Below are 18,168 nucleotides of genomic sequence, written 5' to 3'. Positions count from 1 at the left end.
TTGTAAATTATGTGCACTTCATTTTCTACAATGACCTTCTCTTAGAACTATCATCACCTTTCCGGATCATATCATCAAGATTCTTCTAACGAAACAAGTCATTCAAAGCTCTCTTAGATTTGACTACTTGTGGCTTGCGGGCTTTTTTTTTTGATAATGCCCGCATGATCAGAAAAAAAAAAAAACAACCAACCGAATTTTGACTCGTTTCCATTCTTAGCAATTTTCGAAAATTTGTAAGGAATTTATGCGTATGGGCTACATAAAGTCCAAATGCAAAGCTTCTCCAATGCTGGGCCGCCAGGTTCGTTTATGAAAAAACTGTTTGGACTTTTATTTGCCCAACCCAATTACCCAACCCAATTCTACTCCAGCCCTAATTTAAAAACGGAAGCCTAACACCGACCCATGTCAATGGATCCGCACCGCAGTCGCAAAAAAGACCCAAATTTGTCAAAACCCTAATACGTGGCGTGTATATAAACAAGGCTCGTGTTCCATTTCTCTCACTCTCTCCTTAAACCCTAAACTTTTAAGGGTTTATCTATTTCTCTTCCTCCTTTTTCTTCATTCTCAATCTCTCTCTTTCTCTCTATCTCAAATGGGTAAATCTAGTAAGAAATCCAACACTCAGGTAAAAAAACTCATCATCAATCATCTCATTCTCTTTAACCACGTCATTGTTTTGTGTTTTTGTTAATTGTTTTGTGTTTTGTGGAAAGCAGGTTGTTCCTGCTGCTGCACCTGTTGTTCCTTTATCAAAGAAAGGTACTTTATAAAACATGTTTATTATTAACTTTGATTTGATTTGATTTGATTTGATTTGATTTGATTTGATTAGTTAAGATAATGATATGATTGTGACATTTTGATTGGTTAATTTAATTAATAGGAAGTAAGAGGACTGCTGATAATGTTATTAGTAAGAAAGAGGTAATTAAGAAACAAAAGATTGATGAAAAGGTTGCTTTAAAGAAGAAACAAGCAGAATCTTCAAGTAGTTCTGAGGAGGAATCTTCTTCTGATGATGTAAGTGTTGTTATTTATGTTTTCAAAGTTTAAAAATATGTTCTTTTTATTTATTGTTTGTGTAATAAGTTTGTTTGATTTGTTTTAGGAACCTGTTGTTGCTAAGAAACCAGTAGCTGGTAAGAATGGTTCAGCTAAACCTGCTGCTGTACCGGCTAAGAAAGGGAAGCCAGTTTCTAGTAGCTCTGAAGAATCTGATAGTGAAGGTTCTGAATCTGAGGAAGTGAGTGCAGTGGAATTATGATTAATAGTTTAATTGCGTGACTTTTGTGACACAGTTTGTTATATGAGTGCATTGTGTTTTGTTTGTTTAGGAAACACCGGCTAAATCCAAGGCTGTAGCACCAGCTAAAAAGCCAGCGGTTCCAGTAGCTACGAATGGGGCCTCTAAGAAGAAAGAGGAATCAAGTGATGATTCTGATGACGATACCGATAGCTCTGATGAAGAAGAGGTTTGTTCTTGTTTGTGTTTGTGTTAGTTGTTTTGAGACGAATGCTCAATTTGTTGTTAGCTGTGATTGTTCGAATTGTTATGAATTTTTTGTGGTTGATACTGAATGTTCTTGAACCATTGCAGAAAAAGCCAACAAAGGTTGTTTCTAAGAATGGTCCAGTTGTGGCTCCTAAGAAGAAAGAGGAGTCAAGCGAGGAATCAAGTGATGATGAAGAGGTAAGCCAATCATGTGTTATGTTGGTTTTAGATATTTATACCTCTTTTTTTATTAAGAAGTGAACTGAATTTTACTTGACTTGTGTGTGTATATATTTTATATTATCTTACAAGTATTTTATAATTTGTGTAGAACATACTTTTTAGGTAAGCGATAAGCAGTACTTCTTAGTAGTTAGTTACAATATATCAATATGTTTTGATTTCTAAACAGTTACAATATTTTCACAGGAAGCACCTGCAAAGGTTACCTCTCAAGCTAAGAAAGTTCCAACAGAGGCCTCCAAGAAACAAACTGAATCAAGTGATAGCTCCGAAAGTGATTCTGAGGAAGAGGTAAGTTTGGGATAAATTCTCCAAAAGTTGACCCTTTGTTTCATGGTAACTGGAACTGGGTTTCAGGAATTTATTGTACTTTAGCTGTACAATTTATTATATATATGATATATGCTTATCACTTGGCCCTCATTCTTTGTTGTTTCTTTAGGATATAAAGAAACCTGCTGCTAAAGCTCCCTCCAAAGTTGTTCCCTCAAAGAAGGCTGATTCAAGTGATTCAGATGTGAGTTATTTTCTTAAATCATCTTCCTTGAGTGATTTCTATTCATTTTTTTACTGCTAGCAACATTAAATGCTAAGATTACTGTTTGCAACTCTTAGGAGCATCTTTTAGTTAAAATGTGTTTTGACCTCTTTTCCCATCCCTGTTTTTTAGTTTGTGTTTTTCTTTTTTCTAAATAGTAAAACAGCTACATCAAATATAATGTCCTCTAAGAGGATCTCGATTTGTGAATTCTTGTGTTGAAGATAAGCTATTGGCTTTTAGTGAAGATGAATGTGTCAATGCAAGACATTTTAATCCCGTAGGTGGAATACAAAAGTAATGGGCAGAAAAGTGTCTAAATTATTTGGTTATCGAGTGAGCGGAGCGAACTTTTTAGGCATAGGGGTGTGGGGTCCAGAATGTCTCTTGACTCCCATTTGTCCGACTCTGTATTCTCTAATCTCTCATCTCTTCTCCCAAACTCATCTCTATCTCTCTCTCCTCTCAGTGTTATTTTAGTTATCTTATGTGGTTCTGTTTCACCATTTTGTCAATTCCCACAAGTTTTTTTCTCACCGATTCATCACTGCTTAAATAAATCTTCTGTTGGTAATTGGTTTTTTATATTCATGAAGAAACTATCAGCCTTTTTATATTCACAAGCTGTTGACCTATCATCTTTTGACTTTATTTCAAGATTTTTTTAGTAGTTTTTTGTTCACCAAATTAGCGAGATGCTTACATATCAGATTGTGATAATTTGCAATAATAGATACTTAATTGTTGATTGTGCTAATAAGCTGTCTAATTTTCTTTTTGAAAAATTCAGGAAGAAGGAAGTTCGGATGAAAGTGATGAGGAGCCTCAGCCGAAAAAGCTCAAAGTTCCAGTGGGTTTTCTCATTGAACTTGTCATTCTTTGAAATATGAATTAATTCAAACAACCTCACCCTGAATATTGGAAAGCATTCGATTTTTTGGATATAGAACCACAATATATTTTATCTCGCCAATTACATTGGTTTGTCAGAAGGGTTTTTCTGTAGGGATCATGAGTAATAGCTGACATACATCACTATGTAGGCAACTGTTTCTGGAAATGCTACCAAGTCTGTGCCAAAGGACGTAAAAAAAGATAGCGGCAGTGACGACAGCAGTGACGAGGCAGATAGCTCTGATGATGAGCCTTCAAAGGCACAACTATCAAAGAAGGTACCTCAATTTCAATCATAACATATTGTCATTCTTAAAGTTGTGAGCAATTGCTGATATTGTATTTGGTACTGCCTTTGACTAGTCTTCATCTCTAACTGTGCAATCCTCTGGCAGCCTAGCGAAGTCACCAAGGACAGCAGCAGTTCTGAGGATGATTCATCTGATGAGGACGAGGATGAACAGCCTGCCAAGACTTTGAAGAAAAATGTAAGATGAAATATTTTTGTGAAATGTCTGGTATGTTACTCTTTGTTGTGTGTGTGTACGTGCATCCCTTGGTTACTTCTTTAAGTTGCACAGTAAATCTCATTGTGTAATGCGTTTATAGTGTGAACTTCACCTCTGAAATATTTCTTCCGGGATACCACTTTGGATATTCACGAGTGGTTTTCTCATTTTTCTGTTGTGATCTGAACTTGGAAATTTCCCTTCTCGGTTCTCTTTAGGTTTAGAGTGGAATTTCTATTTAAATTGCGCTCTTAAATAAAAGTTTAACCCCATTATGTCAAGTACTTGGTTAGCTGGTTAATTGTTTTAGACTTGTAAAATGTACTATTTGCTGTATCAAGGTTCTTGGTGGATAGGTTTGCATGTTATTCTTTAAATTTTTAGTCAGAAGTTTATTTATTACATATTTTTTTAGTGATTCCAATGGATATCAGAATGGAGACTAGCGTCATTGTAAAAAAGAAATCTATTGTTTGCAATATAACAGTCCTTTTCAGGGGAAATGACTGAGAAGCTTGCAGCATTTGAAATGTAGTTGGAACGTTCCTTTGATATATTTCAATACTGAAAAATGCGGTTTGTTCTAATTTGGAATGTTTAAGCAGGACACAGATGTGGAAATGAAGGATGCTCAGTCGCCAAAGACAAATAACAAGCAAGCCAAGTTGGACAATAAAACCCCCGCCACACCTCAAGTTCCATCCAATGTAACAAATACCCTGTTTGTGGGGAACCTTCCATTTTCTGCTCAAAAAGAGGATGTGTAAGCTGTTAATAATTCCTGTGACTTTGGCATTCTCCTTGGTGCTCTTCTCATGGATATTCATTTGTGTTATAGGGAAGCATTCTTCAAAGATGCTGGTGAAGTTGTAGATGTGCGTTTCACATTAAATGAGGAAGGAAGACCCAAGGGATATGCCCATGCTGAGTTTGCGTCTGAAGAAGATGCACAAAAAGTAAGTCTTTTTGTCCATCCCATCTCTAAATAATTTGTCGCTCCTCAAGTCAAGTGAAGTTGTATCAGTTGAATTGATGGCATGCCCACTGGCTTAACATTTTATTTTGATAACTTTTGACAAAACTATGTGAATGTACTGAGGAAACTCGACAAGGTTTTTACAGAGACTGGATTTAAATAATCTCAGCTTACACACAATAATTAGGTGATTTTTTGTATCTATGCCCATCAGTAGCAGTCCTCATTGAAACTGTATGGGATAATTTTTTCCAAATACCCAATTGGAAGAAAGTTAAGCGCATTGGCTCTTTTGTGGATTGTCTATATCATCAGGATCCTTAAAAAGTGGCGCTCAAGTAGGACAGGAGTCTATAGTTTTTTGCGGTGTTAATCCCTTCCTAATATATATTTTTTATTTGCTGTCTTTCTATATTAGGCCATGGAATTGAATGGTCAGGAGTTATATGGCCGGGAGCTGAGGCTTGATTATTCGAAACCAAGGGGTTCATTTAATACCCCGCAATCTGGGTACTGCTGATATTACATGCGTTTTTAATTGTTTTATTTGGTCTTCTCACTGCTAATTCTCATTATGCCAATGCAGAAAGACAAACTCGTATCAGAAGGGAGGCCAAAGTTTTACGGTTTTTGTTCGAGGTTTTGACACATCAGGGAAGCCTCACGAGGTAGAGTTTTGTTGAACATTGTTAATATCTACTAAAATCATATAATTGGATACTATTCTCACCTATCCTTTGGTGGCAGGTTGAGAGCACATTGCAGGAGCACTTTGCGTCCTGTGGGGAGATCTCAAGGGTGTCTCTCCCAAAGGATTACGAATCCGGTGCTTTGAAGGGGTATGTAAAATTTTTCCTTGTGATTTTCTTGTTATAAGATTTTATTTTTACTACAATCTACACTTCCAATGTTCGCTGCCGCGTGTAATTAAATCTAGGAAAGATACAAAGCATTCATATTGTCGTTGGCCTTACCCCTAGGTTCACTGTTGAGTGGATGCTACTCACTTCACTTAACATTATTCTGTTCTAGATAACTTCTTAGTCTTCACTTGAGGCATAATAATAATCCTTGTAGTTTTAAATCCCACTACACACCAGTAGTGAAAAATGGAGTGATGAAAATACTCGTCATGGATGATTCACTCAATTATCTTGGTTGAATTATTCTTTGTGGGTACATCTTTTAGGGTAGCTGTATATTTCATTCATACGCGTAAAGATTCATGTCTGTTCCACAGGTTTGCCTACGTTGAATTTGCTGATCGTGCTAGTTTGTCAAAGGCTGTTGAACTTGATGGATCTGGAGATTATCCATTGTCAGTTGAGGAGGCAAGACCAAGAGAAAGTAGAGATGGTGGTGGTAGTTGGGGTGGGAGAGGTTCTGGTGGTAGAAGTGACAGAGGTCGAGGTAGAGGTGATAGAGGAGGTAGAGGAGGTAGGAGGGGCAGTGATAGAGGTCGATTTGGAGGCAATAGGGGCCGTTCGAACTCCAGGCCAAGCTTCACTGCATCAGGTTAGACTTGTGCCACTTTTTTGGTTTAATAATTATTTTTAACTATGCTTTTTAAAAACATCTTGTGACTTGAATCACTATTAATTTTAGTATGCATTTAATTAGTTGTAGAGTTGGAATCTTTTCCCCAGTCAGTGATTCTAAATAATTCACTGACGGAACATCTCTGTTTGACTGTCCAAGATTGACTTGTCTAACTGAGTTTTTTTCCTGTGATTTTTTTCAGGGAAGAAGACCACCTTTGATGACTAGGGATGAAGTGATGAATTTTGACGGGGGCTTTATTCATCTCCTTTTGAGGCGATTATTTACAAGCTGCACTGTGTCAGTTATTTATAAGTTTATTGTCTTAATCATTTGGTCAATATATGAACACAGAAGGATTGTGTTTTTGAATCTATCTCTATTATAGCTGTTTAGAGGCTTTGTTGGTGTAGTAGCCAGGATATTAAAACCATAATTTTATATGGCCTATTGGGTGTGTTCCTATTCTTTTATCTAGTTTATTTGGCAGTACATGTTTTCCTATGCTGTATTTTTGGTTGTGGAGGAATGGTGTCTTTTGAATATTGTGTGCGGTACTTGATAGGGGCACCCTTGACTCCTTGGATGGGCAAATTTGTTCTCAATTGATTGCGCACTTAAAATTTGCTACAAGTGTCAATCACAAGCAATTGAATGCATCTACATTCTCTTAAGGGGTAGGAATTTGGGATTCATCTATAGGGATAGACAAAGGTATTCGAAGCGGTTTGTTGCATTATATATATATAGATTGGAAACTGTTCATTTTAATTTAATGGATTTGAAGATGGAAAAACTGATGTTTGTGTTTCTGAGCTTAAAAATATACAAATGGAGTGTTTTCTCATTTATCTTTCATGTTGTGTAAATCCTGGCGTAGTAAATATGCTTTTAATCTGCTTCTGTTTGGTTCCAAGAAGTGTTTGCTGCCATCTCTGATTTTCGTTTTGGGAGGTGCAGTGTAATATTTTTTTTTTTCTATATAAAAAAAATAAAAAATGAATAATCTCTATACAGACTACAAAATGTAGTTCTCTATAGTTGCCGTTCTCTATACAAAATGAGGGTGTGGTGTGATGGGATGTGACTCTCGTGAGAAAGAAGCATGAATTTGAAGTTGTTTAAGAAAAGACTTTAGAAGCTTCTACACACTGAGGCAAAAACAAACAAGACCTTTGGGGTGGTTCAGATGTTTTTGGAATTCATAATATATCTGAAAAATCCTACACCCTGTTTGTCCTTTTTATCTCAATAGAAATTGTCCAAAACTCGCTTCTGTGTATGGTTTTTCGGTTATTATATTTTTTGTCGACTTCCAACAATGGGTGGTTGATGTTCTTATCATATCTACATTCATGGCTAAAGTGTATGGTTACTCGGTTATGTCTTTGTCGACACAATTGTCATCTTCATGGCTAAAGTCTAAAGAAATACACTTTATTTGCAGCAACAACTTGTTGCCTTCTCAACTAGAAATCCTAGAAGGTCAAAGAAAACAAAGAAATATCACACAATAGGAAAGATATAGCACACCAAATGGGACATGTGCTTTTGTCGGAACACTCTTACGTGGTATGTACGTGAAAAGTTAATTTTGTCAAAATGGGACTTTTAACGTTAGATTTCCTAGACGAAAATCGTGTTTTGTAATGAGGTAGAACATATAAAAGAATGCTTTACAAAGTAGTTAGACCAACATGTATATTCTGAATTGATGGTAAAGCTTGATAGTTCAATATTTGTTTGGAGCTTATAGAGTAGTGCATGCGACTGTATTTTAGCAGAATAATTCAGTTAGCTTCGCTTTTGTGAGTTTTTTAATTGTTTTTTTTAATGGTTTTTTTTTTTTTTTTTTTTGTAGTATATACTCTTCAAAAAAATGAAAATGTTGTTGCAGTTTTTGAAAATGTTGTTGTTATTGTTTTTTTTAGTGGAAATTTGATTGATAATGATAACGCGTTTTACAAATAATTAGGACAAGCGTGCAACAAACTGTGCCGCGAGTCCTTTCTGAACGGTAAATCCTCTCCTCCTAAATACAAACTCGTTAGAACCAGCTGTCATTACGTTGCAGTCCATAACTTTCTGAATCACTTAAGGAGCTTAACAGATTGTTGTGCTAAGAAACCAAAAGTGTCGAAACTGAACGGAATGAAACAATGCAAGTTAGTTCTACAAGCCTCCTCGTGTTTCCCGATCTTCCTTGCCACTGCTCTATTAGTTGCTTCTTCCACCTCAAAGACTCCATTCTCAAGCCTTACCAACGGAGAGGCTCCAGTTACATCAACACACGCATGCCTCCCCTCAAACCAACTGTAGACCAATACATCCGAAGGCCGAAGTGTCGATCTTCCCTCATACGGATCAGTGAAAATAAAATGTTATTGTTGTTGTTGTTGTTGTTTGTTTTTTTTTAGTATATACTCTTCGAATAAAAGATAATTTTTTTTTTTTTTTTTTTTTAGTATATACTCTTCGAATAAAAGAAAATGTTGTTGTTGTTGTTTTTTTTTGGGTGAAAATTTTATTGATAATGATAACGAGTTTTACAAATAATTAGGAAAAGCGTGCAACAAGCTGTGCCGCAAGTCCTTTTTGAACGACAAATATTCTTCTCCTAAATACAAACTCGTTAGAACCAGCTGTCATTACATTGTAGTCCATAACTTTCTGCAATCACTTAAGGAGTTTAACAGATTGTTGTAGCAAGAAACCAAAAGTAGTCCAGCGGAATGAAACAATCTTGGTTAGCCTACAAGCCTCCTCGTGTTTCCCAATCTTCCTCCCAACGCTTCAAAGACTCCAAAGACTCCATTCCCAAGCCCCTACCAACGGAGAGGCTCGATTACATCAACACACACACCTCCCTCATCATACCATTGTAGACCAATACATCCGTAGGCCGAAGTGTTGATCTTCCCTCATTCGGATCAGTGAAAAAATTCACGAGAGCCTCCTTCTTCACTTGTACTCCAACCCTCCAAAATGCATCACATAAAATATCCCTGACATGATCATGTCAGTATTTGAAACTTGCAAAATGTATACAATGTGCTGTCAATGATATTATATTAAGTTTCTACATCTTTTCATGAATGTTCATGAAAAGATGTAGAAACTATTGTGTACATATTATATTAAATTTCTAAGAACAAATCCTAATTCGAATACTAGTGTGAGATTTCTAGACAATTTTCATCATAGAAAAGGAAACAAGACTTTGTCACTAAGTAAACTTATTCATAAAGAAGCTCTATACAACCTAAAAACTGCCTAAATTTTGCTACAAGTTCTTACCACGCCCAAACAGAAGAATGTTTTGTCCTCAAAGTGTCAAAAGATGAAGAAAGAAAGTACCTGTGAAGCTTGAGCAAAAATTCAGCTAAAACTGCAGCAAAAAGTGAATCCAACACAATATGCAACATGTCAAAAGGAAGTTGAAAATATCATACCAATCAAAGAAAACAAACAGATATCACACAATAGGAAAGAGATAGCACACCAAATGGGACATGTGCTTTTGTCTGAACACTCTTATGTGGTACGTACGTGAAACCTTAATTTTTTCAAGATGGGTCTTTTAACGTTAGATTTCCTTGACGAAGATCGTGGCTTTGTAATGAGGTAGAACATATGGAAGAATTCATTACAAAGTAGTTAGACCAACATGTATATTCTGAATTGATGGCGCAAACTTCAATAGTTGAAGTTGTTTGGAGCTTATAGAGAAGTGCACACGATTGTATTTTAGTAGAATAAGTTCAGTTAGTTCAGTTAGTTTAGTTTTTGTGAGTTTTTTATTTGTTTTATTTTTAATGGTTTTATTTTTGTAGTTTATACTCTTCAAAAAAATGAAAATGATATTGGGGGTTTTTTTTTTTTAATTGTTTTTTTTTGTAGTATATACTCTTCAAAGTAAAAAGAAAAAAATGTTGTTTTTTTTTTTTTTTTTAGTATATAATATTCAAATAATAGAAAATGTTGTAATTGAAAATGTTGTTGTTTTTTTTTTAAAGTAGAAATTTTATTGATAATGATAACGAGTTTTACAAATAATTAGGACAAGCGTGCAACAAGCTGTGCCGCAAGTCCTTTCTGAACGGCAAATCCTCTCCTCCTAAATATAAACTCGTTAGAAACAGCGGTTATAACGTTGCAGTCCATAACTTTCTACAATCACTTAAAGAGCTTAACAAATTGTTGTGCCAAGAAACCAAAAATGTTGAAACTGAACGGAATGAAACAATGCTGGTTAGCTCTACAAGCTTCCTTGTGTTTCCCAATCTTCCCTACCGCTACTCTATAAGCTGGTTCTCCCACCTCAAAGACTCCATTCCCAAACCCTACCAATGGAGAGGCTCCAGATCAACACACGCATGCCTCAACTCAAACCAACTGTAGACCAATAAATTCGCAGGCCGAAGTGTTGATCTTCCCTCATTCGGATCAGTGAAAAAATTCACGGGAACCTCCTTTTTCACTTGTACTCCAGCCCTCCAAAATGCATCACATAAAATATCCCTGACATGATCATGTCAGTATTTGAAACTTGCAAAATGTATACAATGTGCTGTCAATGATACTCCGTGCATGAATATTCATGAAAAGATGTAAAAACTATTGCATACATATTATATTAAGTTTTTAAGAACAAATCCTAATTCGAATACAAGTGTGAGATTTCTAGACAATTTTCATCATAGAAAAGGAAACAAGACTTTGTCACTAAGTACACTTATTCATAAAGAAGCTCTATACAACCTAAAAACTGCCTAAATTTTGCTACATGTTCTTACCACGCCCGAACAGAAGGATGCTTTGTCCTCAAAGTGTCAAGATATGAAGAAAGAAAATACCTGTGAAACTTTAGCAAACATTCAGCTAACACTGCGACAAAAAGTGAGTCGAGCACAATACGCAACATGTCAAAAGGAAGTTGAAAATGTCACACCAATCAAAGAAAACAAAGAAAAATCACACAATAGGAAAGAGATAGCACACCAAATGGGACATGTGCTTTTGTCGGAACACTCTTACGTGGTATGTACATTAAAAGTTAATTTTTTCAAGATGGGACTTTTAACGTTAGATTTCCTAGACGAATATCGTGTCTTTGTAATGAGGTAGAACATATGGAAGAATGCTTTACAAAGTAGTTAGACCAACACCTATATTCTGAATTGATGGCGCAAACTTCAATAGTGGAAGCTGTTCGGAGCTTATAGAGTAGTGCATGCGACTGTATTTTAGCAGAATAATTCAGTTAGCTTTGCTTTTGTGAGTTTTTGATTTGTTTTGTTTTGATTTGTTTTGTTTTTTTTTTTTTTTTTGTTTTGTTTTTTGTTTTTGTTTTGTTTTTTTTTTTTTTTGTTTTTTAGTTTTTTTTTTGTAATATGTACTCTTCGAGTAAAATAAAATGTTATTGTTGTTGTTTTTTTTTAGTATATACTCTTCGAATAAAAGATAATGGTATTTTTTTTTTTTTTTTTTTTTTGGTAGTATATACTCTTCGAATAAAAAAAATTTTGTTGTTGTTGTTGTTGTTTTATTTTGGGTGAAATTTTATTGATAATGATAACGAGTTTTACAAATAATTAGGAAAAGCGTACAACAAGATGTGCCGCAAGTCCTTTCTGAAAGGCAAATCCTCTCCTCCTAAATACAAACTCGTTAGAACCAGCTGTCATTACGTTGCAGTCCATAATTTTCTGCAATCACTTAAGTAGTTTAATAGATTGTTGTGTCAAAAAACCAAAAGTGTCGAAACTGAACAGAATGAAACAATGCTGGTTAGCTCTACAAGCCTCTTCGTGTTTCACAATCTTCCCTGCCACTGCTCTATTAGCTACTTCTCCCACCTCAAAGACTCCATTCCCAATCCCTACCAACGGAGAGGCTCCAGTTACATCAACACACGCATGCCTCCCCTCAAACCAACTGTAGACCAATACGTCCGCAGGCCGAAGTGTTAATCTTCCCTCATTCGGATTAGTGAAAAAATTCACGGGAGCCTCCTTCTTCACTTGTACTCCATCCCTCCAAAATGCATCACATAAAATATCCCTGACATGATCATGTCAGTATTTGAAACCTGCAAAATGTATACAATGTGCAGTCAATGATACTCCGCGCATGAATGTTCATGAAAAGATGTAAAAACTATTGCGTACAAATTATATTATATTTCTAAGAACAAATCCTAATTCGAATACTAGTGTGAGATTTCTAGACAATTTTCATCATAGAAAAGGAAACAAGACTTTGTCACTAAGTAAACTTATTCATAAAGAAGCTCTATAAAACCTAAAAACTGCCTAAATTTTGCTCCAGGTTCTTACCCTGCCCGAACAGAAGAATGTTTTGTCCTCAAAGTGTCAAGAGATTAATAAAGAAAATACCTGTGAAGCTTGAGCAAAAATTCAGCTTACACTGCGGCAAAAAGTGAGTCCAACATAATATGCAATATGTCAAAAGGAAGTTGAAAATATCACACTAATCAAAGAAAACAAACAGATATCACACAATAGGAAAGAGATAGCACACCAAATGGGACATGTGTTTTTGTCTGAAAACTCTTATGTGGTATGTAGGTGAAAAGTTAATTTTTTCAAGATGGGTATTTTAACGTTAGATTTCCTAGACGAAGATCGTGGCTTTGTAGAACATATGGAAGAATGCATTACAAAGTAGTTAGACCAACACATATATTTTGAATTGATGGCGCAAACTTCAATAGTGGAAGCTGTTTGGAGCTTATAAAGAAGTGCACACGACTGTATTTTAGTAGAATGATGGTGGAGGGACAAGTAGGGTGTGGATACCAAGGCAGAATGGACAGAGCGGAATAAGTGAACACAGAGAAGAAAGTCGACAGATGGCATCAGAGAGGGATGAATATAGGGAACAAGAGGGAGTAAATCGGGGTGAGCAGCTGGCAGAAGGAGAAGCATTTCTTGTCCTTGTGGTTGCTGGAAACGTTGAAAGGCAAACTGATGCACCGAGATTGAGCAGTGGTGAACAGGAACAGTGTGATTCAAGCTATCAGTGTCCAAATGAGGAAGGTCAGCAAGGTACTCAAAACAGTATTCAACTAGTATCTCCTGGTAGAGTTGAATGTACCTTTCAAGGGCAAGAGGATGCTGCTGATGAGCTAATGTTGACGGTAGTGCAATCCCCTCAATAGCAAGGCAGACCTATACATCTTGAAACTAGAGTGTTTACTGCTGAGAGGAACATCTTTGAGGAACTTGCTGATATGGAGGAGGACGACCTCGGATCTTGAACCGAGCCGCTCAAGATGACTTGGTGATTACCACATCCATCCGTCGGTGAGAGTAGCACCAGAGAATAGTGCAGTCCAAACAAGAGCCCAGAAAAAACGAAACTCAGAACAGCAGACAACATCGGGGAAGAGAGGAAAGGGACGGCCGAAAGGGCGTGGGGACACTAAACCAATTCCTCATCAGTGATTAGGGTGTGTAGTTGGAATATAAGAGGGTTGAATGATCACATGAAAGCGAAAAACTTAAATAAGTTTATTGTGGAGAAGAAGATTAGTTGCATGGGTTTGTTAGAAACAAAAGTGAAGATGGAAAAACACCTCACTATTGCCGATATGGTTTGCCCCTCATGGGAACGCATACATAATTATGCGAGTGATGAACATGGCCGTATATGGATTGCATGGGATACGAGCAGTTTGGATGTACATAGAGAGGTGGAAGGGGCCCAGTTCTTACACTGCAAGGTCCAGAGCCTACATCATGGGTTCTCCTTTTTCCTTACCATTGTTTATGGTAGTAATAGGAGTCATGAGAGGCTCATTTTGTGGGATGAGCTGAAGATGATAAGTGTCGGAACTCAAGGTGCGTGGTGTGTGATGGGAGACTTTAACAATGTACTATTTTCACACGAAAGAGTGGGAGATAGGGCTGTTCACCCAAGAGAGACTCTCCCTTTTGCGAATTGTCTATCTGGTGAGTTAGGTCGTTTGATCACTGTAGAACCGGATGCTTTTGCACATGGAACAGCGGTGGGGATAAAATAAGGAAGTGGTCAAAGATTGATCGGTGTCTTATTAATGCGCCTTGGACATCCATTCCAGTAGCAACAAAGGTGGAGATATTAACCCAAGGGCTCTTTGATCATTGCCCGTTGATTCTGAGTTTTTTGGAAACTTTTAGAAGAAACACTCCTTTCCGATTCAGTAATGTGTGGACAATGAGTCAGGATTTTGTGCCTACTGTTAGAGCTTGTTGGGAAATCGATGATCATGGGAGTCCGCCATTCATGCTAACAAGTAAACTCAAAACTTTAAAAGGTGTGTTGAAAGGGTGGGCACGATCGGTCAGGAATGATACTTTCGAGAAAAGGGTCAAAACAAGAAGTGAAGTGAAGGCGATTCAAGAAAAACCGAACAAGAAGCAGCTCGACCTTATTCTTAGTGCACAAGAGTTTGCTATGAGGGAGAAGCTGTGTCACTTACTCAAGCTGGAGGAAGCTGAGTGGTACTATAAAATAGATATTGATTGGTTAAGCTTCGGGGATAAATGTAATACATTTTTCTTCAATGCTTTGAAGGAAAAACAGATCAGGAATAGGGTGTGGAGTATCACAGATGCACAAGGAACCAGAAGGGAAGGTAAAGAACCAGTGGCTAAAGCTTTTCTGAAGTACTATAAAGAGTTACTTGGGGTGTCGTCAATAGCTTATTGTGACACCGAGTTTCTGAATGGTGTCCATGTTACTGAGGTAGAACATGGTACACGTCAGCTATTAGTTTCCCCTATTAGTGACCTGGAGATCAAAGACGCACTGTTTGCGATGGGAGACAACAAGGCACCAGGTCCGGATGGTTTCAGCGCTTGCTTTTTAAAAAAAAGCTGGGATATTTTCAGCATATTTTCAGCCATAAGCAGATCCCAGGAGGTATAAACTCTACTTTTCTGTGTCTTATCCCGAAGATGAAAAATGCCTCGCATATTGCTTCCTTTCAACCTATCGCATGTTGCAACATTATTTATAAATGTGTATCAAAAGTGTTAACTAACAGAATGAAAGGTTGCATTTCATCTTTGGTATCAAGTCCCCAATCTGCTTTTATTCCTGGACGATCAATTCAGGACAATCTTTTGATGGCCCATGAACTGCTGCGTGGGTACTCAAAGAAGAATGGGCAGAAAAGATGTGCAATAAAGCTGGACATTCAGAAAGCTTATGACTCTATCTCTTGGGTAGCAATAGAAGCAATTCTACACAAGTTCAAGTTCCCACCCTTATTCATAGAATGGCTTCAGATGTGCTATACTTCGCCGTACTTCTCGGTGATGGTAAATGGGTCTCCTGAAGGTTATTTTCAAGGGAAGCGAGGCTTAAGATAGGGAGACCCTATGTCTCCTTATCTGTTCGTGCTAGTCATGGAGATTCTAGGTGCGCTACTCCTTCAAGGGCTGCAGTCTTGGAAAATTTCAGCCCACTCAAAGTGCAAAAAGCTGGAGATATCTCACTTATGTTTTGCTGATGACGTGCTCTTGTTCTATAAAGGTAACATGGACTCTATTATGGTTGTTAAGGATATCTTGCATTATTTCGCTGAAGCTACAGGACTAAAGCTCAGTAATGCAAAGACAACTCTTCTAACTGGAAGTATGACTGAAGTGGAAGGGCTAGCATTAGCAGAAGCCATGAACATCTCTCTTGTAACCCTACCAGTCACTTACTTAGGGCTGCCACTCACGGCTACAAGATTAGGGGTAAAAGAATGCTTGCCACTCATAGAGAAGATTACCGGAAGAATCTCAACTGGAAAAACAAGGAGTTGAACCAAAACGGCAAAGTGCAACTTGTGAAGTCGGTGCTTTCATCCTTTCGTAATTATTGGGCAACAACATTTGTTCTCGAGCAAGCGATCTTTGGATAAAGTAGCTAAACGCGGTAAATGATTCATCTGGGCAGGACCGAGTATGGCAAAAAAAATGCACCATGCGAGCCATGCTACTCTCAGACTTGACAAAGAGCAAGGCGGACTTGGTTTGGTGGATCCATGGGTTTGGAATCAAACTGCATATTGTGGATTAGTGGTGAAATTGGCCCAAAAAACTGATTGTGTATGGGTTAAGTGGGCTTGGGAGAACCACATAAAGAAAAACCATTTTTGGACCATGAAAGTTCCGCAGGACTGCTCATGGGTGTGGCGAGGGATCCTAAAGAACAGAGAGAATGCCTGGAAGTATGTCAGATACAGCATAACGAATGGTAATGGGACAAGTTTTTGGCACGACCCATGGTGTGTAGGCCCACTCATCTTGGACCCTGATGCAAGGGAACTTATGGCTAATGTAGTTCCAATGGATGCGCTGGTCAGTTCGGTGATTATAAATGGAGAGTGGGCAAGGAGTATCATTGATCTACCTGAATGTGAGGTGAAGAGGTTGATCATGAACACAGAGATTAACTCGTGCACCTGGAGGACCAAGTCATTTGGACACCATCGAGTTCAGGGCTGTTTTTTGTGTCCTCTGCCTATGCGATCTTGAAGAATGTTAGAAGTAAAGTGAAATGGTACAAGATTATATGGGGAAAGCTGTCGGTGCCGAAGCATTCATTCATCGTGATGGCAGAATTTTTTTTTCGGATCGCTACCAACCCGCAACGGACTCATGGCGAAGAAAGTGATTGGGTATTTGGCGATGTCGCCTCTGCGGATTTACATGAGGAAAGTTCGCTCATTTGTTCTTCGAAAGTGTTCTTATTCAAACTGGGTGTGGAGGAGTTTTAAAGAGGCGATGGGGTTACCGGGAAGAGTTCGAATTCCCATGCGAGAATGGTATTACATCATGCGTATTTGCGGACCAAAATCCATAGCCTCCGAAGTGTTGAGAGCTTAACCCGCGGCCGCGGTGCAAACTATATGGAATGAGAGGAATTGGAGCCTCAAGAGGCGCGGTTCCTCGATCTTGATTCAGTGAGCATGAAGGCTTTGAACAATATGAAATTGTATCCGGGAAATCGCCGGAAAAATGAAGGATGATGTCGCGATCTTAACTGTTTTGACTAGGCTAGGAATTGGTGTTATGTACACGCGAAGGGAGGACCAGTGGGTTAAATGGACGAAACCTGAAACTGACATTCTTGTCCTTAACACGAATGGATCATTGCAGCAGGGTAAAGCAGGCTATAGAGGGGTTTTAAGGGATCGAAATGGAGAGGTTCTAATGGCATTCTACGGAAACTCCACAAGACAGTCAGTCTTACATCAGGAGCTACTTGGGATCCAAAAAGGCATTGAAGGAGTGGAAAAAATGAACATAAAGGAGGTGGTAGTGCAGTTTGACTCACTGAGGGTGATACAGATCTTGGAAAAGAGGGAAGCTCCACCTTGGTATTGGAAGAACCCGGTGGCTCAGATTGGGTGTGCAAAAGCAAGATTTGCAGAGGTTAAATTCCAACATGTGTTAAGAGAAGGAAATCAAGTTGCGGATTACCTGTCAAGAGTTAGTAGTAATTGCAGTACTCATAATGGAGAATGTAGTAACCAATGTATGTACTTTCTCCCCCCCATGGATCAAAAGCTTAGTGAATTGATCAAGGGGGATAAAGAAGGAAAGTTGTACTTGAGATTTTGTCATTAATAAAAGGTTGGGGTCTCCTTAACTCCTAGTTGTGGGAAAAAAAAAAGCTTAGTTTTTGTGAGTTTTTTATTTGTTTTATTTTTAATGGTTTTTTTTGTAGTATATACTCTTCAAAAAAAAAAATGAAAATGTTTTTTTTTTTTTTTTTTTTTTTTTTAAGTGGAAATTTTATTAATAATGATAACGAAGTTTTTACAAATAATTAGGGCAAAAGTGCAACAAGCCGCTTGCCGCCAAGTCCTTTCCTCGAATGACACATCCTATCCTCCTAAAACAAACTCGTTAGAACTAATCGTCATTACGTTGCAGTCCATAATTTTCTCGCAATCTCTTAAGGA

The 18,168-nt window shown here is 37.6% G+C and overlaps 4 protein-coding genes across 4 annotated transcripts; all 4 read left to right on the top strand.

Moving 5' to 3' along the window:
* Positions 1-441: 441 nt before the first annotated feature.
* Positions 442-6,692, top strand: NUC-L1 (nucleolin like 1). Its single transcript, XM_086559088.1, has 18 exons — positions 442-634; positions 726-768; positions 893-1,029; positions 1,118-1,252; positions 1,344-1,481; positions 1,607-1,699; positions 1,931-2,035; positions 2,187-2,261; positions 3,073-3,132; positions 3,326-3,454; positions 3,572-3,664; positions 4,291-4,448; positions 4,524-4,641; positions 5,080-5,171; positions 5,248-5,329; positions 5,409-5,500; positions 5,902-6,176; positions 6,403-6,692. Exons 1-18 carry the CDS (start codon positions 602-604, stop codon positions 6,426-6,428), a joined length of 1,884 nt encoding a protein of 627 aa, XP_086415214.1. The 5' UTR covers positions 442-601; the 3' UTR covers positions 6,429-6,692.
* A 7,728-nt stretch (positions 6,693-14,420) lies between these two features.
* On the top strand, positions 14,421-15,134 carry LOC147521347 (uncharacterized). The gene has a single exon (XM_086558458.1). It carries the CDS (start codon positions 14,421-14,423, stop codon positions 15,132-15,134), a length of 714 nt encoding a protein of 237 aa, XP_086414584.1.
* Positions 15,135-16,174: 1,040 nt separating this feature from the next.
* Positions 16,175-16,735, top strand: LOC147521346 (uncharacterized). The gene has a single exon (XM_086558442.1). It carries the CDS (start codon positions 16,175-16,177, stop codon positions 16,733-16,735), a length of 561 nt encoding a protein of 186 aa, XP_086414568.1.
* Positions 16,736-17,218: 483 nt separating this feature from the next.
* LOC147521345 (uncharacterized) lies at positions 17,219-17,830 on the top strand. The gene has a single exon (XM_086558433.1). The coding sequence runs from the start codon at positions 17,219-17,221 to the stop codon at positions 17,828-17,830; it is 612 nt and encodes a 203-aa protein (XP_086414559.1).
* Positions 17,831-18,168: the final 338 nt, after the last annotated feature.

The sequence above is a fragment of the Coptis chinensis genome, chromosome 1 (genome assembly GCF_015680905.1).
Source record: "Coptis chinensis isolate HL-2020 chromosome 1, ASM1568090v1, whole genome shotgun sequence".
NCBI classification, from domain to species: Eukaryota; Viridiplantae; Streptophyta; class Magnoliopsida; order Ranunculales; family Ranunculaceae; genus Coptis; species Coptis chinensis.
Note: the sequence above shows the minus strand (reverse complement) of the source record. Positions and strands in the feature narration are given on the sequence as shown.

Coding starts and splice junctions, on each gene's coding strand:
- NUC-L1 (XM_086559088.1), top strand. CDS start 602: ATGGGTAAATCTAGTAAGAAATCCAACACTCAG. Junction 1,030..1,117: donor AGGAATCTTCTTCTGATGAT/GTAAGTGTTGTT, acceptor GATTTGTTTTAG/GAACCTGTTGTTGCTAAGAA. Junction 3,133..3,325: donor CGAAAAAGCTCAAAGTTCCA/GTGGGTTTTCTC, acceptor ATCACTATGTAG/GCAACTGTTTCTGGAAATGC.
- LOC147521347 (XM_086558458.1), top strand. CDS start 14,421: ATGAGTCAGGATTTTGTGCCTACTGTTAGAGCTTGTTGGGAAATCGAT.
- LOC147521346 (XM_086558442.1), top strand. CDS start 16,175: ATGCACCATGCGAGCCATGCTACTCTCAGACTTGACAAAGAGCAAGGC.
- LOC147521345 (XM_086558433.1), top strand. CDS start 17,219: ATGAAGGATGATGTCGCGATCTTAACTGTTTTGACTAGGCTAGGAATT.